Here is a 23,565-nt window from a genome sequence, read left to right on the forward strand (position 1 = left end):
ACCTGCTGAGTGATTCCAGCATTTCTTGTTTTGTGTCAATATAGACAGTTGGTCTTGGAGTCAGGTTTTAAAGGTACACTGTGAAAAGTATTTAAATTAATCATACACATATTTTCATATTGTTCGCAACTTACCATGAACAGAAAATTCTTTTCTCCATTGAAAACTGTCATCGATCATTTTCAACGTGTCATCCACATTGTGATGTCTCCATTGCAGATAGCTCTCAACCCACCCATCATCTTGCTTTAGTCTTTCAACATCTCGGGAATCATATTTCTCAGCCTTGTCTACAGAAAAAGACAAAAATTGGCAGTTATGGTTTTTGCCATGGTCTTTGAAATCACAACCATCAAGCAATAATGGCCACTGGTGGGATACACAGATCTCGAATCACAGCTCAAAGCTTTCTAACAGACAGGCAACCTAAATACCATGGGCTGTACATTACTTTAATTCGGAACTTACACCTCACTATGTACGACAGTCATTTGAAATTAAATGAAGCTGTGAAAAAAATATTTATGTCGAAAACCTGCAAGAGCCCTCGAGACTATCTGAACTGCAGCCGAGATTAAGTGCGGAATAAAGCTCCTATTATGCCACCTGATACCAAGAAAAAGCACTACTGCTGCTTCAGCCTGCCATTTTCAGTGCCCCACCAGCCATTCTAATAATCTCCCTCATAATGCAGATTCTAATGGCAAATCACTGCAGTAGTCACAAAGTTGAGAATTGTAAACTCATTTGAGTTTAATAGTTTTTTTTAGAAAACCAACTAGGAGTGCCTAACCTAAAATAAAAGCAAAATACTGCGGATGCTGGAAGTCTGAAATAAAAACAAGAAATGCTGGATATACTCAGCAGGTCTGGCAGCATCTGTGGAGAGAGAAGCAAAGTTAACATTTCAGGTCAGTGACCCTTCTTCAGAACTGGCAAATATTAGAAATGTAAAAGGTTATAAGCAAGTAAAGCGGGGGTGGGGCAAGAGATAACAAAGGAGAAGGTGTAGATAGGACAAGGTCACAGAATAGCTGACCAGAAGGTTGTGGAGCAAAGGCAAACAATATGTTAATGGTGTGTTGAAAGACAAAGCGTTAATACAGATAGGGTGTTAATGGACTGAAAATTGAACAGCCGCAAGTACAAACATGAAAAAAAAAGTGGGTAAGCAAACTGAACAAACTAAGATGAAATAAAATAAAATAAACACAAAAAAAAAATTTTTAAACGGAAAAAGAAAAAATAACTAAAAATAAAAGTAAAATGGGGGGCCCGTCATGCTCTGAAATTATTGAACTCCATGTTCAGTCCGGCAGGCTGTAGTGTGCCTAACTGGTAAATGAGATGCTGTTCCTCGAGCTTGCGTTGATGTTCACTGGAACACTGCAGCAATCCCAGGACAGAGATGTGAGCATGAGAGCAAAGGGGAGTGTTGAAATGGCAAGCAACCAGTAGCTCAGGGTCCCAGGGGAAGATGTCTTCCTTTTTCCTCAACCGAGGATTGCCCCCCACTGTGGCTGACAGGGTCCTCAACCGTGTCCTGCCCATTGCCCGCACCTCTACCCTCACCCCTTCCTCTCTCTCCCACAACCGCAACAGGGTTCCCCTTGTCCTCACTTTCCACCCCTCAGCCTCCATATCCAAAGGATTATCCTCTGCCATTTCCGCCACCTCCAGCGTGATGCCACTACCAAATGCATCTTCCCCTCCCTTCGCCTGTCAGCATTCCGAAGGGATGGTTCCCTCCGTGACACCCTGGTCCACTCCTCCATTACTCCCACCACCTCATCCCCTTCCCATGGCACCTTCCCCTGCAATCGCAGGTGGTGTAATACCTGCCCATTTACCTCCTCTCTCCTCACTATCCCAAGCCCCAAACGCTCCTTTCAGGTGAAGCAGTGATTTACTTGTACTTCTTTCAATGTAGTATTCTGTATTCACTGCTCACAATGTGGTCTCCTCTACATTGGGGAGACCAAATGCAGACTGGGTGACTGCTTTGCAGAAAAAGGAAGACATCTTCCCCTCCCTTCCCCTGGGACCAAGCTTCCGGTTGCTTGCCATTTCAACACTCCCCCCTTGCTCTCATCTCTGTCCTGGGATTGCTGTAGTGTTCCAGTGAACATCAATACAAGCTCGAGGTACAGCATCTCATTGCCTGCCGCACTGAACATGGAGTTCAATCATTTCAGAGCATGACGGGCCCCCCATTTTACTTTTATTTTTAGTTATTTTTTCTTTTTCCGTTTAAAAAATTTTTTTTTGTTTATTTTATTTCATCTTAGTTTGTTCAGTTTGCTTACACACTGTTTTTTTCATGTTTTTAAATGCGGCTGTTCAATTTTCAGTCCATTAACACCCTATCTGTACTAACACTTTGTCTCTCAACACACCATTAACATATTGTTTGCCTTTGCTCCACGACCTTCTGGTCAGCTATTCTGTGACCTTGTCCTATCTACACCTTCTCCTTTGTTATCTCTTGCCTCACCCCCACTTTACTTGCTTATAACCTTTTACATTTCTAATATTTGCCAGTTCTGAAGAAGGGTAACTGACCTGAAACATTGACTCTGCTTCTCTCTCCACAGATGCTGCCAGACCTGCCAAGTATTCCAGCATTTCTTGTTTTTATTTCAGAGTGCCTAACCTCATCACTAAGCCCCCAGTAATTTCTATGAAAAGACTATTTGTTGAGAGTGAAAAACCTATAAGCGCAAGGCTTAAACATGCCTCATGGAAATGTGGAATTCTTAGAGGCCAAGAGAAATCCACATGAAGCTGAAAGGAATTAAAACATTCATTATTTTCATGTAATGTCTCACTTGAACCACTGGGTGGTGCTCCAACAAACCTCCAAGTTTACCGCTCTGTGGCAGGAACAGAGTTTCCTAGTATAATCTGCTCCTCTTAATTGAGTAACTTAGCTCAAATTACCTGATCATTCAATTTGTCTAGCATTAAATTTCAATTTTGCAGTATTACTTAAGTTACTGCATGCAAATTATTCGGCAATTCAATTTTTTTTTTAAGTGCAAAAAAGGATTATCAGGCATGTGATGACCGGATGGTTAAGCTTCAAATGGAGGAATTCCCAACAGGTCCCAAGTGAAAATGAAAAATAAACTTGCAAAGTTCAAATAAAAAGGAGAGAAAAAGCAACTGATTCTGACACGTAGCTAAGTAGGACACTGACTCTAAAATTTGGACCAACAACTATGGTTCAGCAAACTCCTTCAAAATGATTTTAACCCCACATTTGAACACTCAAATTCTGCTTCTAAAGTGAAGGCCCAATATACAGGCAAACAGCTATCACAGTTGAGAAAAAAAGTTCTCACATTAAAACATAAGTTAAACTGGCAAAAGTTTGAAATCAAATGGTCAATCAATTCTATTAAAAAAAAAACTAACCAGTTGTAGTCAACCCCAGGGAGTCCTTTTTAAGGTTACACGTCAGAAGTGAGGATGCTCGCTGATGATTGCAGTGTTCAGTACCATTCATAACTGCTCAGATACTGAAGCAGTCCATGCCCTCTTGCAGCAAGAACCTAGACAACATTCAGGCTTGGGCTGATAAGTGGCAAGTAACATTCATGCCGCACAAGTGCCACGAATGGCCATCTTCAACAAGAGACTCTAACCATCTACCCTTGACATTCAACAGCACGACCATCGCTGAATTCCCCCATCAATATCCTGAGGGATACCATTGACCAGAAACATATCTGGAGTAACCATGGAAATACTGTGGCTACAAGAGCAGGTCAGAGGCTGGGAATTCTGCAGTGAGTAACTTTCCTCCTGACTCCCCAAAGCCTGTCCACCATCGACAAGGCACAATTCAGGGGGGGTGATGGAATACTCTCCACTTGCCTGGATAAATACAGCTCCAACATACTCAAGAAGCTCGACACCACCCAAGACAAAGCAGCCTGCTTGATCAATATACCATCCACCGCCTTAAACATTCACTTCCTCCACCACGAGTGCACAGTGGTTACAGTGTGTACCATCTACAGGAATGCACTGCAGCAATTCACCAAGCTTCCTTTGACAGCACCTTTCAAACCTGCAACTTCTACCACCTGGAAGGACAAGGGCAGCAGACACATGGGAACACCACCACCTGCAAGTTGCCCTGACAGTCACACAACATTCTGACTTGGACCTACGTAGCCAGTCCTTCACTGTCACTAAGTCAAAATCCTGGAACTCCCTTCTTAACAGCACTGTGGATTACCAACACCACATGGACAGCAGTGGGTCAAAAAGGCAGGTCATTACCACCTTCTCAAAGGCAATTAGAAATGGGCAACAAATGCTGGCCAGCTACACGCACATCCCATGAGTGAATAACAAAATTCTCCCAAATACAAGCTTCCAAAGGGATGTGACATTTTTGAGAATATCAATTTTCAAAAAGGGACCAGTGTTATGGAGCTTATAGTTTGTTTAAAATCTAAAATATCTTTGCACATTAGAACAGGCTACTCGGGCAATAATTCAGCTGAAAAATTAGTTAAAATCTTCCTTATTGCTGGCGTTTGCTGCTCTCAGCACTTTTGCTGTTGGCAAACTTTCTACAGAATCATTACAGCATAGGAGGCGGCCATTCAATTCAGCCTGTTGTGTCTGCGCTTGTTCTCTGAAGGAGCAATTAACATAGTGCCACACCCCCACCTTTTCCTCTAGCCCTGCACATTCTTCTTTTTCTGATAATCCAATTTTCTCTTGAATGCCTCATTTGAACATGCCTCCACTATACTCTCAAGCAGTGCATTCCAGATCCTAACCAACCACGTGCTGCATGAAAAACTTTTTCCTCATCTCTCCATTGCTTCTTTCACCAATTACCCTGAATCTGTGCCCTCATGTTCTCAATTCTTCCACCAATGGGAACAGCTTTCTCCCTATCTGTTCTGTCCAGACCCATGATTTTGAATACCTCTTTCAAATTTCCTCTCAACCTTCTCTTCTCCAGAGAAAACTGTCCCTACTTCTCAAATTTATCTACATAACTAAATTTCCTCACTCCGGAACCATTTTTATTAAGCTTTTCTGTACTCTCTCTAATGCCTTCACATCTTTCCTAATGTGAGATACCAAGAACTGGACACAATACCACAGTTGAGATGAAACCAATGTTCTGTACAAGTTTAACAGAACTTCCTTGCTTTTGTACTCTATGCCCTTATTAATAAAAACCTAGGATGCAGTATGCTTTAACCACCACACTTTCAACCTGTCCTTCCACCTTCAATGTTTTATGCACATATCCACCCAGGTCTCTCTGCTCTTGCACCCCTTTTGAATTGTACCCTTTATTTTATTTTGTTTCTCATTCTTCCTACCAAAATGAATCACTTCACACTTCCCTGCATTAAACTTCATCTGCCACTTGTCCATCCATTCCCCTAAGCTATCTACGTCCTTTTGAAGTTAAACACTATCCTGAGTTCAAATGCTTGCAAGTTTCATGTCATCCACAAATGTTGAGATTTTGTCCTGTACACCAAGACCTAGGTCATTAACATATATCAGTAAGAGCAAGGGTCTTAACACCAACCCCTGAAAGACACTGCACACCTCCCTCCCCACTTAAGCTTTCAATATAAATGTCAAGCAGCTTGCCACTAGAGGCAAGGTAGCCAGCAAAACATAGCTGCCTGCAGGCACAGTAGCTCAAGTGTTCCTACACACATTGCTTGTGGCAATCACCAGCTTGTACAGACTTTCCCCAGGTACCAGCAGTAGTAAACATGTCACAAGCATTAACTTAAAAACAGCACAAGCAGTTGTTTTATAGTGCATTTTTTACATTGCAACATTGCCTACAGAGGGCAGGCCACAAAATATAGTGAGGTTTTGTATGAGTCTGGAAGCAACGAATAAGACATCCGTGGTTTTGATCCCAGTCTTAGGGAGCAAGTACCACTGGTAACAAAGAGAAATGCTGTCACTGACTAGAATGGTGAAATTACAATAGAACCATACAAGTTTACAGCACTAGGGGAGGCCGTTTGGTCCTTTGCATTTGTGGCTTTTTGCTACAGCAAAACAAAACTATCCCCATTGCCCCATTCTCTGTTTCAAATACATATCCAGTTATCCCTTTAAAAAAGGGCAATTAATTGTCTCTTGCCTCAACTACTCCCCTGTAGCAAAGCATTCCCTGAGCCAAACAACTGCAACAACTTATAATTATACAGCACCTTTAACATAATAAAACATCCCAAGGCACTTCACAGAAGTATTATAAAACATAATATTACACCGAGCCACAAAGAGAGATATTAGGTCAGATGATCGAGAGGTAGGTTTTAAAGAAGTGCCTTAATGGAGATCTTGGGGCTTAGGCAACTGAAGGCACAGCCACCAATCGTGCAGCGATTAAAATTAGGGATGCTCAAGAGGCAAAAATTAGAAGAGCGCAGATATCTGAGACAGTTGTGGAGCTGGAGGAGATTACAGAGATAGGGAGGGGTACAGCCATGGAGGGATTTGAAAACAAGGAAGAGAATTTTTAAATCAAGACATTGCTTGAGCCAATGTAGGTCAGCAAGTGCAGGGGTGATAGGGGAATGGGACTTGGTGAAAGTTAAGACATGGGCAGCAGAGCTTTGGATGACCTCAAGTTTACGGAGAGTAGAATGTGGGAAACCAACCAGCAGTGCGTTGGAATAGTCAAGTCTCAAAGTAACGAAGGCATGAATGAGCGTTTCAGCAGTAGATGAATTGAGACAGGGGCGAAGTTGGGCAATGTGGTGGTCTTAGTGATGGCATGAATGAGGTCGGAGGTTCATCGGGGTCAAATGTGACACCAAGGCTGCGAAGAGACTGGCTTAATCTCAAACTGATGCCAGGGAGAGGGATGGAGTTGGTAGCTAGGCAACAAAGATTGGAGCAGGGACTGATAACAATAGTTTCAGTCTTTCCAATATTTAATTGGAGGAAATTTATGCTCATCCGGTACCCTCTGAAATATCTACTAACTCTCTCATTAATATTAAATACTAAGTACAGGGCCCAGCTCCACTCCCTCTTGGTCTCAGCACCCAATTTAATTTTCTCTTTCCCTTGCAAATTATTTGACAAAACAAGTCATCAAATATTCTATCTGTAACACGTATTACACTAGCTTTCCAACAGCCTATCCAAGCTAACTTACCAGGTAACTATTGGCTGTAATCCTGCTGTACTTTGATATTTCATACATCAGCAGAGGAGATAGAACAAGAACATGGGTAGTGCAGGAATTATAGCACCGAAAGTTTGAGTTCAAATACCACCCTGGCAAGCTGTCCAAACTAGTTCAACAAATCCGATCACTTGTGGCTAGCATCAGAAAAAAAACTGGATTATTATAGAGTCAACTTTGGGACACAGATTCAAAGTTTTGGGCAAAAGATGTAGGAGGAATATGAGGAAGCACTTTTTTTTTTTAAACACAGCGAGCAGTATTGACCTGGAACTCAGTGCCCACAAGGATGGTGGAAACAGAGACCATCAATGACTTCAAGAGGAAGTTGGATGGCCATCTGAGAGAAACAGACTTGCAGGGCTACAGGGATTGAGATGGGGAGTGGGACTCACTACATAGTTCCGTGGAGAGCCAGCATGGACTCGATGGGCCGAATGGCCTCCTTCTGTGCTATATATGACTCTATGATCACATTCCCAGGGATCACCTTGTATACAGCACTGTTTGTATATTACCTATTTACATACATGCATTCTAAATATGCCGTTGCATTCCTCATAGTCCACTCCTATCTAACACGGTAATACTTACTTCTCTACCAAACACTCACTCATTTATGCCCCTTTTTCCTCTTTTCTACTTCTATATGCTGGTGCCCATCACATATAGGGTATCTCTCTGCAAGGACATTGGTCCTAGTCCAATTGAAGTGCAACCCCTAGTGCCCAACACACTCGGGCATCTCTCTGCAAGGACATTGGTCCTAGTTCTATTGAAGTACAACCCACCCCTTTTGAATAGGGATCTTCTGCCCAGAACTGGTCCCAATAACTACACGAATCTGCACCATGCCTCAAGCTACACAATGATCCCCCCAGGTGAGGTGAGAGTGACTGCCCTTGACATCAAGGCAGCATTTGATCGAGTATGGCATCAAGGAGCCCTAGCAAAATTGAAGTCAATGGGAATCAGGGGGAAAACTCTCCACTGGTTGGAGTCATACATAGTGCAAAGCAAGATGGTTGCAGTTGTTGGAGGTCAATCATCTGAGCTCCAGGACATCACCGCAGGAGTTCCTCAGGGTAGTGTCCTAGGCCCAACCATCTTCAGCTGCTTCATCAATGATCTTCGTTCAATCATAAGGTCAGAAGTGGGGATGTTCGCCGATGATTGCACAATGTTCAGTACCATTCGCAACTCCTCAAATACTGAAGCAGTCCATGTAGAAATGCAGTAAGACTTGGACTGATAAGTGGCAAGTAACATCCACGCCACACAAGTGCCGGGCAATGACCTTCCCCAACAAGAGAGAATCTAACCATCTCCCCTTGACATTCAATGGCATTACCATCACTGAATCCCCCACTATCAACAACTTCAAGTCACACACCATCCTGACTTGGAACTATATCGCTGTCCCTTCACTGTCGCTGGGTCAAAATCTTGGAACTCCCTTGCTAACAGCACTGTGGGTGTACCTACCTCACATAGACTGCAGCAGTTCAAGAAGGCAGCTCACCACTACCTTTTCAAGGGCAATCAGGGATGGGCAATAAATGCTGGCCTGGCCAGCGACGCCCACATCCCATGAATGAATAATAAAAAAAATTTAAAAATCAAAGTCTTCAAAATGATAAAGGGACTCAATTGGGTAGAAGCAGAAAAACTATTTCTGGTGGGGAATCTGTAACCAGCAGGCACAATTTAAAAATTACAGCTAGCCCATTTAGGAATGAAATCAGCAAGGACTTTTATAAACAAAAGATGGTTGAAATCTGGGACATTTCTCTTCAAAATTCTGTGGATGTTGGGTCAATTGAAATTTAAAGTCTCAGTTTCAGCGGAGCACTGACAGCAAATGCTGACAGTTTTGCCATCATTAGCACCACAAAATCCAGGCTATTAGTTCAAAACAGAGAGTTATCTGTGGTAAGTTTCAAGACGTGTACTTGGTTTGGGTCACATAATGGGGGGGGGGGGGTCTGTGATATAATTAGTCTCAAGCATCTCTTAGCATTGCTAGAGAGGACTCATTTGTCCTCAAAGAGGACCCGTGCGACACCTATTGAACCCAAGAAAACATCTAGCAAAAAAGCCAAAGCACTGACAAATGTGTTGGTGTGTATGTGTGTTGGCAAATATTAAAGTTAACTACAAGGACTTGCTTTACACTAGATCCATTACTGGGTTAGGATTGTGGTTCTTGACATGGAAACACTCCTTTTGAGATAGCAAAGCAACATACATCAATATTTTTTTTAATTCATTCATGGGGTGTGGGCATCGCTGGCTAGGCCAGCATTTATTGCCCATTCCTAATTGCCCTTGAGAAGGTGGTGCTGCCTTCTTGAACCACTGCAGCCCATGTGGGGTAGGTACACCCTCAATGCTATTAGGACGAGTTCCAGGATTTTGACCCAGCGACAGTGAAGGAACTGCGATATAGTTCCAAGTCAGGATGGTGAGAGACTTGGAGGGGAACTTGCAGGTGGTGGTGTTCCCATGCATTTGCTGCCCTTATCCTTCTAGTTGGTAGAGGTCGCGGGTTTGGAAGGTGCTGTCAAAGGAAGCCTTGGTGCATTGCTGCAGTGCATCTTGTATATGGTACACACTGCTGCCATTGTGCGTCAGTGGTGGAGGGAGTGAATGTTTGTGGATGAGCTGCCAATCAAGCGGGCTGCTTTTTTCCTGGATGGTGCTGAGCTTCTTGAGTGTTGTTGGAGCTGCACCCATCCAGGCAAGTGGAGAGTATTCCATCACACTCCTGACTTGTGCCTTGTAGATGGTGGTCAGGCTTTGGGGAGTCAGATGGTGAGTTACTGGCTGCAGGATTCCTAGCCTCTGACCTGCTCTTGTAGCCACAGTATTTATATGGCTCCAGTTCAGTTTCTGGTCAATGGTAGCCCCTAGGATGTTGATAGTGGGGGATTCAGCAATGGTAATGCCACTGAATGTCAAGGGGAGATGGTTAGATTCTCTCTTGTTGGAGATGGTCACTGCCTGGCACTTGTGTGGCGTGAATGTTACTTGCCACTTATCAGCCCAAGCCTGGATATGTCCAAGTCTTGCTGCATTTCCACACGGACTGCTTCAGTATCTGAGGGGTCGCGAATGGATTACTCCAACAAACCCATTTGATGATCTAATTTTAATGCAGCAGAGCATTTTAAAGTCTTTTTCTCAATAACTATTATAAACATACATATTGTTTGTGCACCAGTGCTGATGGATTGTTTGAGTATATTTAAGAAATTATTTAGCAATTGTTTACTCAGCCCTTGATGGAAAATTTCCTTTGCTTGGCCAGAGACACCCACCCAAATCAACATTTGGATACCAATTATTTAACAATGTTAAATTCCCTCGAAATATAAACACTCAATCTTCTCTTGATTATAAAATTAACTTATTAATAAACTAACATGGGAGAATGAAGCAGCAATATCTCAATGTAAGTAATCTCCAAACAAACCGAACCATTGTAAACATCACTTGTTTATGTAGTAGACACACACTACTCAGCCTAACCCAGGGCTATGACAATAGCACACTCATGAGATCTAAAGCAGATGTGGCCACACTGCCACCTCTCCAATCTTTCAAAGGCAGACCAAGGAAATGCCTGATAAGGCCAGATAAACATTTATTGTTCACAGCTCGTGACCATACAGAGCACCAGTTATGATCAAACTCACTGAATTCAATCAGTAAAATTTGACTTCATAGCACAATAGTGCCAGCCATGGCTCAGTTAGTAGTACCCTCACCTGAATCAGAAGGTTCTGGGTTCAAGTCTCCACAAAAAAAAACTAGGCTAACACTCCAGCCCAGTACTGATGGAGATGTCTAACCGAGGCCCCATCTGCCCTCTCAGGTGGATGTAAAAAATCCCAAGGCACTATTTTGAAGAAAAGCAGGGGAGTTGTCCTTGGGGTCCTGGCCAATATTTATCCCTCAGTCAACATTGCAAAAACAGATGATCTGGTCATTATCATATTGCAGTTTGTGAACCTACTGTGTGCGATTGGCTGCCGTGTGTCCTACATTACAACAGTAACTACATTTCAAAAGTACTTCATTAGCTGTTAAGTGCTTTTGGAAGTCCTTGGGTCATGAAAGGTGCTACATAAATGCAATGATTTTTTTGTAAGAAAATCTATTAAACTTCCATATATTAGTGGATCATTTATCTTGACTTAAAGTAACCACAACAAACTCTCCTGTGCACTAGAACTGAGCCAGGCAAAAGGCTGACGTCACAACTTTGTTTAAAAAAAACTGATAAGACTTAACAGTATTTGCTGAGCCTGACTGCCTGTGCGTGCCTGCCCCCATCTTCGTGTTCACAAATAAAGGGAAAAAATCTATGTTAAACACCCCTGCCAAGCACCTAGGACCAGAGACTGCCCATCAGTAGGTGAGAGTTGCTTTGAATATTTACAGTCTATGCAGAAACAACTACAAAGCCTTACTAATTAGTATTTTAATAAAAGGTGGCTAAAATGCATCGGTTAAATGCAACTTTTTCCCTAGATCCTCTGTGGAAAAATTTGAAGAATCCTGAAATGTGACAATGTGTGAAAAGGCCAACACCTGGCCATAATTCCTAATACATGAATTATGCAAAGAATGAATGAACTTATATTTATATAGCTTTCAAAGCACTCTATGGCCAATGAAGTATTTTCAGAGCAAAATCACGGCTGCAATAGCAACAACCAAATAGCACGCAAGGTGCCACAAACAGCGAGATAAATGACCAGATTATCTGTTTAGCTCTTCAAATAGTGCGATGGGGGATCTTTCACATCCACCTGAGTGGGGAGATGGGGCCTCGGCTTAACGTCTCATCCAAAAGTTACCACCCTTGACAGTGAATCACTTCCTCAGTACTGCACTATATTGTCAACCTAGATTATGCAATCAAAACCCTGGACTTGAACCCACAACCTTCTGACTCAGCTCAAAACTGTACCTGATTTTCTGCAGGAAATGGGAAACAGCTTTTTTGCCAATAATTTACCCTTCCTTTCCTGAGTTCAACAACTCATATTGCACTACATTCCAAGAGCAACAGCAGGCATTAAATAATGTGCCCATGTGGCCATTCATGTGTGGCAATTATACATTTTACAGGCCCGACGAGATATTTCCTTGGACTCAGCATCACTAACCACCCACATAAGCAAACATCAACCACCTACAATAATTACCGTTTCAGCGTGTTCCTGCTCCACTGAACTTATTTCTTTCTATCTTGACTCTATCTTTTCTCCCCTCGTCCACATATATCCGTGACTCTTCTGATGCCCTTTTGAGAATTCCCAGTTTCCTAGCCCTAACCGTCTCTTCACTACAGACGTCTAAACTACACCTCCATCCCCCACCAGGACAGTTTGAGGGCTCTCCACTTCTTCCTTGAACAGAGGCCCAACCAGTCCCCATCCACCATCACCCTCCTCCGCCTGGCTGAACTTGTTCTCACCTTGATCAACTTCTCCCTCAATTCCACTCACTTCCTTCAAGTAAAAGGTGTTGCTATAGGTACCCGCATGGGTCTAGTTATGCCTCTCTTTTTGTGGGATACATCGAACATTCCTTGTTCCAGTCCTACTCAGGCCCCCTCCCCCAATCTTTTTCCGGTACATTGATGACTATATCGGTGCCATATCCTGCTCCCACCCCGAACTGGAAAACTTTATCAACTTTGCTTCCAATTTCCACCCTTCTCTCACCTTTACATGGTCCATCTCCAACACTTTGTTTCACTTCCTCGACTTCTCCATCTCTGGGGATAGGCTGTCTACTAATATTCATGATAAGCCCAACGACTCCCACAGCTACCTCGAATACACTTCTTCACACCCTGCCTCCTGTAAGGACTCCATTCCATTCTTCCAGTTTTTCCGTCTCCGACGCATCTGCTATGATGCGACTTTCCACAACAGCGCTTCTGACAAGTCTCCCTTTTTCCTCAACCAAGGATTCCCCCAGTGATTGACAGGGCCCTCAATCGTGCCTGGCCCATTTCCCGCACCTCCGCTCTTACCCCTTCCCCCTCCCTCCCAGAACCGCGACAGGGCTCCCCTTGTCCTCACTTTCCACCCACCAGCCTCCACATCCAAAGGATCATCCTTCGCCATTTCAGCCACTACCAAACGCATCTTCCCCTCCCCTCCCAGCATTCCAAAGGGATCGTTCCCTCCACGACACCCTGGTCCACTCCTCCATTACCCCCGACACCTCGTTCCCTTCCTATGGCACCTTCCCATGCAATCGCAGGAAGTATAATACCTGCCCCTTTACCTCCTCTCTCCTCACTATCCAAGGCCCCAAACACTTCTTTCAGGTGAAGCAGCGATTTAGTTGCCCTTCTTTCAATTTAGTATACTGTATTCGCTGCTCTCAATGCAGTCTCCTCTACACTGGGGAGAACAAACGCAGATTGGGTGACCGCTTTGCGGAACACCTTTGCACTGTCCGAAAACATGTCCCGGAGCTTCCTGTCGCTTGCCATTTGAACACATCCCCTGCTCTCATGCCCACATCTCTGTCCTGGGCTTGCTGCAGTGTTCCAGTGAACATCAACGCAAGCTCGAGGAACAGCATCTCATCTACCGATTAGGCTTGCTACAGCCTGCTGGACTGAACATTGAGTTCAATAATTTCAGAGCATGACAGGCCTCCTTTTTTACATTAGTTTTATTTTTTCTTTATTTTTTATTTTACTTTAGTTTGTTTCATAATTCAGTTTTTTTACCATGTGCCTGCCAACTGTTTTTTGCACATTTGTGCTTTTGGTCAGGGCTGTTCATTTAACACCCTCCCTGCACTAACACTTTGTCTTTCACCACACCATTAACTCCATGACCTTCTGGTCAGTTACTCTCTGTGACCCTGTCCTATTTTTGTTCTCTCTTGCCCCACCCCCGCTTTACTTGCTTAAAACCTATTACCTTTCTAACCTTTGCCAGTTCTGGTGAAAGGTCACTGACCTCAAACATTGACTCTGCTTCTCTCTCCACAGATGCTGCCAGACCTGCTAAGTATTTCCAGCATTTCTTGTTTTTATTCCAAATTTTCAGCATCTGCAGTATCATGCTTTAATTATCAACCACCTACAACCTGGAGTGTGCCATTACTGTCCAAGATCTAGTTAAATGACAGCAAAATTGAGTAAATACAACACGAGATGAGAAAGAAAGTACAGAACAGTGCAGAATTAAAAGGGCGATCACGAGTTTGATGACTGGAAGTTGCAGATATTGGAATAAAGCCCTGACCAATTTGTAAACAGGAATAAGGATTTTCAAATCAATGTTTTAGAGAATGAGGGAATAGGGTGGGATTAGCGAGCTGGGCTAGATTTGGGTTGGATTCAAACAACAAGCGCTAGAGATAAGAGTCTGTGTCGGGTGAACATTGGAATGACAGAAAGAAGAAAAGTGAAGTCAAACCTGGAAGTGTAGATGAAGCTTTCAGCAGCAGCAGGGGAGGAAAGGAGGTAAAGATCAAAGCGAGAGATATTTAGAAAGGTAAATAGGTAATCTTAATATAATGGATGTTATTTCAGAATCAAACAGAACACTGAGGTCATGCACTACCACACTGAGTAGAACAAGCAGCCGGGGAGGTTGATGAGATTTAGAGTTAGGATGTGGAGTATGCAATAAGTAACCAAATAACCCATGGAACGTTAGATGTCCATTTACATGCTACACTAGTCCATATACACAGAGACTAGATTTAAAGTCTGGCCTATCCTCATCAACAACAGCCAGACATTTATAAATAAGAAGTTGTGCCATCCTTGGGCAATGTTCTGGAATAGGAACCTGTAGATTTAGGTGCTGCGGCAGCTGTGGAAGTTAAAGATCTTTTAGATTCCAACGAAATTTTGAATCAATTAAACAAAGGAATATGGTTTATAATATGAAAGGTCACAGACCTGAAAGGTTAAGTCTGCTTCTCTCTCCACAGATGCTGCCAGGCCTGCTGAGTAGTTCCAGCATTTGTTTATATTTCAGATTTCCAGCATCTGCAGAATTTTGCTTTTATTATAAAGGAATATAATTGACAGCTTTGTTACAAGTAAGGAATTAGCAGAAATTAGAGAAAATAAGCTTGATTTACGACTGCCCGTTTTAATCGTTTTATTTAATAGAACTTTACTTTGGGGAACCAGGGAACAGTGAACTCAATAGCGTACTTCAACAGCTGCCACCAAACGTGATGGTTCAGGGGGAGGTCGGTGAGCGAGGCGGCGCAAAATGGAAAGAGAAAACTAGTAACTGGCATTTTGTGGGAAAAGGCGAGATGTCCAGTCACATCCTCACACCTACAATGAAAGAAAGTGATGCCACCAACCACCCCGCGACCAGCTACAATAACGAGCGGATGGGGGAAACCTAGTTGGTGTTCGGTAGTACTCGAGTGCTGGGGCAACACAGAGTGCAGGCCGTGGTCATGGCCGTGGTCGCAGAGCTGGTTGATCCGCTCGGACCGGAGCCCAAAGTCCTCCCAGCAGCAGCAGCGGACACAGTACCTTGTAAATATTCGCTTGTAAAACGCTGCCTCGACTCATCTATTAACTTCTCCCTATCCTACAAAACAAAAGACACACAAGAGCCGTTATTGCCGGAGCTGTTGCGCCGCCGCTTCTCCCAGCACCGTCTATCTCTTCCCCAATCCCGAGAGAAGCTGAACTCTTACCGCCCGCTGGTCGGCAGCCATCACACTCACAGTGACTCCCGGCCAAGCAGCTCACGTGACCCGCCTGACCTCTCACCTCTCCCGCAGGGCTTCATTTACACACTTCAACTTTAAAAATAAACTGCTGACCGGAATTCCAATATATTTTCACCGTTTGCATACAATAATGTAATATCATTTTATGACGGTGTAATACTTGATTTATTTGATTCTTCTGTAATACTTCCGCCGCGTACTTTGGATGGCGCGAGCCGACCGTTCGGTTTCAATTATCGGCGCGCGCGAGGACAGAGATTTACGTCGAGACCGAGCTCCGGGTACTGGGGAGGGCGAAGGGGGTTTGTTCCGGGTACTGGGGAGGGCGCTGGGGGTTTGTTCCGGGTACTGGGGAGGGCGACAGGGGGTTTGCTCCGGGTACTGGGGAGGGCGACAGGGGGGGGGGCTCCGGGTACTGGGGAGGGCGACAGGGGGGGCTCCGGGTACTGGGGAGGGCGAAGGGGGTTTGTTCCGGGTACTGGGGAGGGCGCTGGGGGTTTGTTCCGGGTACTGGGGAGGGCGACAGGGGGTTTGCTCCGGGTACTGGGGAGGGCGACAGGGGGTTTGCTCCGGGTACTGGGGAGGGCGAAGGGGGTTTGCTCCGGGTACTGGGGAGGGCGACAGGGGGGGGGGCTCCGGGTACTGGGGAGGGCGACAGGGGGGGGGGCTCCGGGTACTGGGGAGGGCGACAGGGGGGGGCTCCGGGTACTGGGGAGGGCGCTGGGGGTTTGCTCCAGGTACTGGGGAGGGCGACAGGGGGGGCTCCGGGTACTGGGGAGGGCGCTGGGGGTTTGTTCCGGGTACTGGGGAGGGCGAAGGGGGGTGCTCTGGGTACTGGGGAGGGCGACAGGGGGGGCTCCGGGTACTGGGGAGGGCGCTGGGGGTTTGTTCCGGGTACTGGGGAGGGCGACGGGGGGGCTCCGGGTACTGGGGAGGGCGACAGGGGGGGGTTGCTCCGGGTACTGGGGAGGGCGACAGGGGGGGGTTTCTCCGGGTACTGGGGAGGGCGACGGGGGGCTCTGGGTACTGGGGAGGGCGAAGGGGGTCTCCGGGTACCGGGGAGGGCGAGGGGGGCTCCGGGTACTGGGGAGGGCGACGGGGGGGTTGCTCCGGGTACTGGGGAGGGCGATGGGGGGGTTGCTCCGGGTACCGGGGAGGGTGAGGGTGAGGGCGAGGGGGGCTCTGGGTACAGGGGAGGGCGAAGGGGGGCTCCGGGTACTGGGGAGGGCGACGGCGAGGGGGGCTCCGGGTACTGGGGAGGGCGAAGGGGGGGTTGCTCTGGTACCGGGGAGGGTGGGGGCAAGGGGGGCTCCGGGTACTGGGGAGGGCGAGGGGGGGGGGGCTCCGGATAGCGGTGAGGGCGAGGGGGTCTCCGGGTACAGTGGAGGGTGAGGGAAGGCTCCGTGTACCGGGGGACGGTGAGAGAGGGCTCCGTGTACCAGTGACGGCGAGGGAGGGCTCCGGATGGCGGGGAGGGCGAGGGAGGGCTCCGGGTACCGGGGACGGCGACTGAGGGCTCCGTGTACCGGGGATGGCGAGAGAGGGCTCCGTGTACCGGGGACGGCGAGAGAGGGCTCCGTGTACCGGGGACGGCGAGGGAGGGCTCTGTGTACCGGGGACACGAGGGAGGGTTCCGGGTACCGGGGACGGCGAGGGAGGGCTCCGGATGTCGGGGACGGTGAGGGAGGGTACCGGAGACGGTAAGAGAGGGCTCCGGGTATCTAACGTGGTGAATGAGGGCGCCGGGGACAGTGAGGGAGGGCTCAGGGTATCGGGGATGGTGAGGGAGGGCTCCGGGTATCGGGCACGGTGAGGGAGGGTATCCGGGACGGTCAGGGAGGGCTCCGGGTATCGGAAGTGGTGAAGGAGGGCACCGGGGATGGTGTTGGAGGGCTCTGGGTATCGGAGGCGGTGAGGGAGAGTTCTGAGTATCACAATAACACAAGGAATAGGAGCAGAAGTAGACCATGCGGCCTATCAAGCTTGCTCTGCCATTCAAAACGATCATGGCTGATTTCAGGCCTCAACTCCACATTCCTGCCCACTCGCCATACCCCTTGATTCCCTGAGACACCAAAAATCTGTCTATCTCAGTCTTAAATATATTCAACAATGGAGCATCCACAGCCATTTGAGTGAAGTAATTTCTCTTCATCTCAGTCCTAAATAATCATCCCCTTATCCTGAGACTGTGACCCATGTTTTAGATTTCCCGACCAGCTGTGTCTACCCTATCCAGCCCCTTTAGAATCTTATATATTTCAATCAGATCACCTCTCATTCTTCTGAACTCCAGAGAATACAGGCCCAATTTACCCATCTTAGGACAACCCACTCATCCCAGAAACCAATTTAGTGAACCTTCGCTGTACCACCTTGGAGACGGTGAGGGAGGGCCCCGGGTATTAGAGACGGTGAGGGAGGGCCCCGGGTATTAGAGACGGTGTGGGAGGACCCCGGGTATAAATGTCGGTGAGCGAGGTCCCTGGGTATAAAAGTCGGTGAGGGAGGGCTCCAGGTATGAGAGGCGGTGAGGGAGGGCCCCCGGTATTAGAGACGGTGAGGGCTGGTTCGGGTATTGGACACAGTGAGGGAGGGGCCTGGTATCGGAAGCGGAGGGAGGCCGTGTATGGGAGGCAGTGAAGGAGGGCTCCAGCTATGAGAGACTGTGAGGGAGGGCTCTTGGTATGGGGGACGGTGAAGGAGGGCTCCGGGTATCTCAGATGGTGAGAATGGGCTCCGGGTATGAAAGACTGTGAGAGAGCGCTCCGGGTATCGCAGATGGTGAGGGAGGTCCCCGGGTATTAGAGACGGTGAGGGAGGGCCCCGGGTATAAATGACAGTGAGCAAGGGCTCCAGGTATCAGAGGCGGTGAAGGAGGGCTCCGGGTATGAGAGACGGCGAGGGAGCTTTCCGGGTATCAGAGGTGATGAGGGAGGGCCCGGGCATTAGAGATGGTGAGGGGGGTCCTCTAGGTATTAGACGGTGAGGGCTGGCCCGGGTATTGGATACAGTGAGGGAGGGGCCTGGTATCGGAGGCGGAGGGAGGCCTCCGTGTATGGGAGGCAGTGAGGAGGGCTCCGGCTATGAGAGACGGTGAGGGAGGGCTCCGGCTATGAGAGACGGTGAGGGAGGGCTCCGGCTATGAGAGACTGTGAGGGAGGGCTCTGGGTATGAGGGACGGTGAGGGAGGGCTCTGGGTATCGGAGACAGTGAAGGAGAGCCCCAAGTAGTGGAGGTGGTGAGGGAGGATGATGAAGGTCCTGAGAATTGGAGATGCTGTGGGAGGGTTCCAGGTATCGGTGGCAGTGAGCGCCCCAGGTATCGGAGGCAGTGTGGGAGGGCCACAGGTGTTGGAGATGGTGTGGGAGGGCCCCTGGGTAATGGGGGCAGTGTTATAAGTGTTACTGCCAACTGTTCATACTGTGGACTACATACTATGGTTTTTGCTTTAGTTGTATCTCTACATTGAGGGTGATATGTATGTGCTGAATTCTTCGCAGTTTAAAATATCCATTGAAATGAGATCCCACCTATTGCAAATTTTGAAGCATTGTATCTGGTGAAAATGAGGTCCCAACATATTAGAGAGGCTGTACTATTCTGTCTGCTGCAGGAGATCCACACATATTGATGATATACAATCATGTCTACTGTAGCAGATCCCCATATAATGGAGATAATGTACTCTCTTGTCTGCAGACTGAGGCCCCACAAATTGTAACCGATGTGCTATCGTATCTGCTGACGGCAATCCCCACATTTTGATGATGTACCATCATGTCTGCTGAATTGAAGACCCCACATATTGGAGATGATGTATTATCATGTCTGCTGAAGTGGGATCCCAGCATATTGGAAGTGACTTGCTATTTTGACTACTGAGGGAGTTCACCACATATTGGAGATGATGTATTATTGTTACTGTTGGAGAAGTCTTATTGGGAATGATTTGCTGTCACATGAGACCTTACTACAGCGAGATGTCCATCAACAACTTAAGTACTCAGTTCATTTGTGCTGTATCGTCTTCTCTGTTTAAGAACCTTGTTTTGATCACTTCAGTTCAAACATTTCTCCTCTGAATAAAGGTCAGGTCTAGTTTATAGCAGTCAGTTGTTTGAAATGGAAGTGGAATCCATTAAAAAGGCTGTGAATGTAACAACTTTAAAGGGAGAGGTGATCTGTTTTATTGTGTCCAAGGAAAAACACCCTGGTGGGAAAAATGATGCAATACTGCAGTTCAAAAGGATGATATTTGATTCGGAGATGGGGAAATTCATCCAGAAATTTGCAGGAATATCCAGCCTTAATCAAAAATGTTCCTTGCAAATCATTGCTTGTTGTTGTGCCATTGATTCAAGAACAGGGCAAAATGCCCCTTGCATCTTGCTTAAGAAGCATAAAAAAGCTCGTTCTAAATTTGGATATGTTTTACTCATGCTGCACAGTTCAAATGAAATTGAGCATTGTTTGGACTTCGAACTGGAATATGAAATGAAGGAGAATGTGACCCTGTTGACTGGGCCCAGTGTTTTCTGGAGCTATGGTGACCAAGTATATTATATATCTTTTGAAACTAACAGAATTTTGAACATTCCTATTTCATTTACTACAGTTAAATGGATAGGAGAGATTTCTGATGGGGACATAATTGTACTGGGTGTAAGAAAAGTTGCTGGACCTATAAAAAATGATGAAACCTCTGTTTCTCAAGCAGATAAAGTGATCTGGGGTAGTGAATTTGTCGCTTATTCCTTACAGAAGAAGGAAAACCTCTGCAGCCATCACATCATCCCACATGCTTACAGCTCTGTAGTTACAAACATATTTATTTGCCCGATTGAAGAAATAGACAATCAACTAAAGACCACAATTGTAGCAAGCACATGTAAGAAGCAACTGGTTTTGTTCGAAAACTGTGTCCCGAAGAATGTTTGCCAGCTTCCTTTTGAAGAAGCCTGTGAAATAAAAATGGCCACAACTGGCAGAGAGAATTGCCTCTTCCTTGTGTCTTCTGGGGCTGGAAGTGTTTGTGCTATCTCAAAGGAAAGTTGGCAGGTACAAATACAATGACTATGTTTCTTTTTGGTCTCTGATACATAGTTCTAGTACCCCTGTAGTTTATGGATCCACCTGAATACTACACCTGTGGTAGCATTTGTTTATAGAATGGAGTGGTCTTTAAATCATCATTTTTCTTTAAAAAAAAGTTTTCTAGAATTTAAATTGCCGTAATTATTGCTCAGGCAAATTGCTACTTGACTCCTTTGAATTAAGCTGTTTAAAAGCTAATGTTAATAGATATTACAGCTTAATGATTAAAATCATCTTCTTCTTTGGCCTCGTTGTCTCGGGAGACAATGGGTAAGTGCCTGCAGGTGGTCAGTGGTTTGTGGAGCAGTGCCTGGAGTGGCTATAAAGGCCAATACTAGAGTGACAGACTCTTCCACAGGTGCTGCAGATAAAATTGGTTGTCAGGGCTGTTTTGCAGTTGCGCTTGCCCATTGCGCTTCTGTCTTTTTTCCTGCCAACTGAAAAATCTAATAATACAAATTTATTTTTGCATTATAAAAGAAGTATTCAATAATTTGAATTAATGCAAATAACACAGTAAAGTGAATTTTCGTGCTTAAAACATTTGAATTATCAGTAATTTGAAGAAATTTTGAATGAAGAGGCATGTTCTACTTATTCAGGATCATTTAGACACCTTTACAAATATTGCAGTAATTTTTTTTAATATAATTCAAATCAATCTTTATTAAAATCTCTTCTGACAGGATTCAGACAATGTAAATACTCTAAACATTCTGGTATTGAACTGCTTTTGTGGATCATGTTTTCAAAATATTTAAAACTTGATTTTATTAAAGTCTATAGAAATAATTTAAGGAGTATCAATTTTCTTCTGTTCCTTGCTGATGGAAATACTTTTGCCTGATTTTAATTTAATTAAACCTTATCAGTTATTATTTTTATTCAGAAATCTTTTATAAATATACAGGAAAAGGAGAAAAATGTCCACTAAATTAGCAATTCCCTGTTACAAATCTTATCTGGGATTATTTTCCTTTTATAATAGTACAATTCAGAATTCTAGCCATGCCAGTATGAATTTGTCCTTGGGTTACTAAGAAATAAATGCACAATTATGCATATTTTTAGATTTTTCTTCCAGCTGATCTTAAGGCCACATATGCTTGGGAGCTACTAGTTCAGTTATCCAGTGGACTTCATTATGAATTTACAAAATTTGTAATTTGCTCAGTTTTTCTTCTGTTGTAGATTGTTTAGTTAAGTGACAGAAAAACAATTTTTGGTGCTTTGTTGGAATTTCTGAGTTGGTTATTTCAAAGAGAGGTGCATGGATTATGTATTTGTAGCTCAACCATATTTGACCTTAGTGGTAGTAATAGGTGGCATCAAAACAATCCCGTTCATGCCCTTTTTGCATAAGATTTTAATAATGACATCAGTAACACATTTATATATAGCTCCAATGATAAGATATTCAGTTCCGTGATGATAAAATATCTCGATCCTTTCATTTTTCTTGAAGTATTCACAGCACTATTTTAAAATCAGGAGGTGAGTCTGGTGGGCATATACAGAGCTAAAAATTGATCTTACTGGAGATTCGAGTTCAAATTCTAATCCCAACGGTTGTTTATAATTCACTTTTGCCCTAGAGGGTTTGTGCTTTTTGTTTTGGGAGAAGGGAGTAAGGAGACTAATCAGTAATTGCAGTACTGATGGTTCATTGATGATATGAATTATCTAAACCTTCCCAACTGAGGAAGAAAGCATGAACAGGAGAGGATGGGGACAGAGTGGCCAAAGCGAAAGAAACATTTACAAAAATAACTTAAAATAATCCTGAAAGGATCAGTAAGACAGTAAAATAAAAGCAAAATACTGCGGATGCTGGAAATCTGAAACAAAAACAAGAAATGCTGGAATCACTCAGCAGGTCTGGCAGCATCTGTGGAAAGAGAAGCAGAGTTAACGTTTCGGGTCAGTGACCCTTCTTCGAAACTGACAAATATTAGAAAAGTCACAGATTATAAACAAGTGAGGTGGGGGTTGGGCAAGAGATAACAAAGGAGAAGGTGCAGATTGGACCAGGCCACATAGCTGACCAAAAGGTCACGGAGAAAAGGCAAACAATATGTTAATGGTGTGTTGAAAGACAAAGCATTAGTACAGATTAGGTGTGAATATACTGAATATTGAACAGCAGCAAGTGCAAACCTGAAGAAAAACAACCTGAAAAAAACAGTGGGTAAGCAAACTGAACAAACTAAGATGAAATGAAATAAATGCAAAAAAAGATTGTAAAAAATGTAAAAAGGAATGTAAAAAAAAAGGAAGAAAAAATAACTAAAAATGAAAGTAAAATGGGGGGCTGTCATGCTCTGAAATTATTGAACTCAATGTTCAGTCCGGCAGGCTGTAGTGTGCCTAATCGGTAGATGATATGCTGTTCCTCGAGCTTGCGTTGATGTTCACTGGAACACTGCAGCAATCCCAGGACAGAGATGTGAGCATGAGAGCAGGGGGGAGTGTTGAAATGGCAAGCAACCGGAAGCTCAGGGTCCTGCTTGCGG

At 45.0% G+C, this 23,565-nt stretch overlaps 2 protein-coding genes across 10 annotated transcripts in view; one reads left to right on the forward strand and one right to left on the reverse strand.

Annotated features, from left to right (window-relative positions):
• The window catches only part of mospd2 (motile sperm domain containing 2), a 113,429-nt gene extending 97,422 nt beyond the window's left edge, over positions 1-16,007 (reverse strand). For 2 of the 5 annotated variants that reach the window (XM_068040446.1, XM_068040445.1), the window contains exons 1-3: positions 15,920-15,985; positions 15,753-15,810; positions 135-290 (exon numbers count right to left, since the gene is read on the reverse strand). In XM_068040446.1, the coding sequence (XP_067896547.1) occupies positions 135-290; positions 15,753-15,810; positions 15,920-15,940 (235 nt within the window). In that variant the 5' untranslated portion in view covers positions 15,941-15,985. Of the gene's footprint in view, positions 1-134; positions 291-15,752; positions 15,811-15,919 lie in introns of all 5 variants that reach the window. The other 3 variants (XM_068040444.1, XM_068040447.1, XM_068040448.1) reach the window with 3 other exon arrangements.
• The window catches only part of fancb (FA complementation group B), a 63,490-nt gene continuing 55,385 nt past the window's right edge, over positions 15,461-23,565 (forward strand). Inside the window, exons 1-2 of one of the 5 annotated variants that reach the window (XM_068040442.1) lie at positions 15,461-16,087; positions 19,658-21,016. In XM_068040442.1, the coding sequence (XP_067896543.1) occupies positions 20,081-21,016 (936 nt within the window). In that variant the 5' untranslated portion in view covers positions 15,461-16,087; positions 19,658-20,080. Of the gene's footprint in view, positions 16,088-16,132; positions 16,237-17,435; positions 17,656-17,793; positions 18,096-19,657; positions 21,017-23,565 lie in introns of those variants that run through there. The other 4 variants (XM_068040439.1, XM_068040440.1, XM_068040441.1 and 1 more) reach the window with 4 other exon arrangements.

Source organism: Heterodontus francisci, chromosome 10 (genome assembly GCF_036365525.1).
Source record: "Heterodontus francisci isolate sHetFra1 chromosome 10, sHetFra1.hap1, whole genome shotgun sequence".
Lineage (NCBI taxonomy): Eukaryota > Metazoa > Chordata > Chondrichthyes > Heterodontiformes > Heterodontidae > Heterodontus > Heterodontus francisci.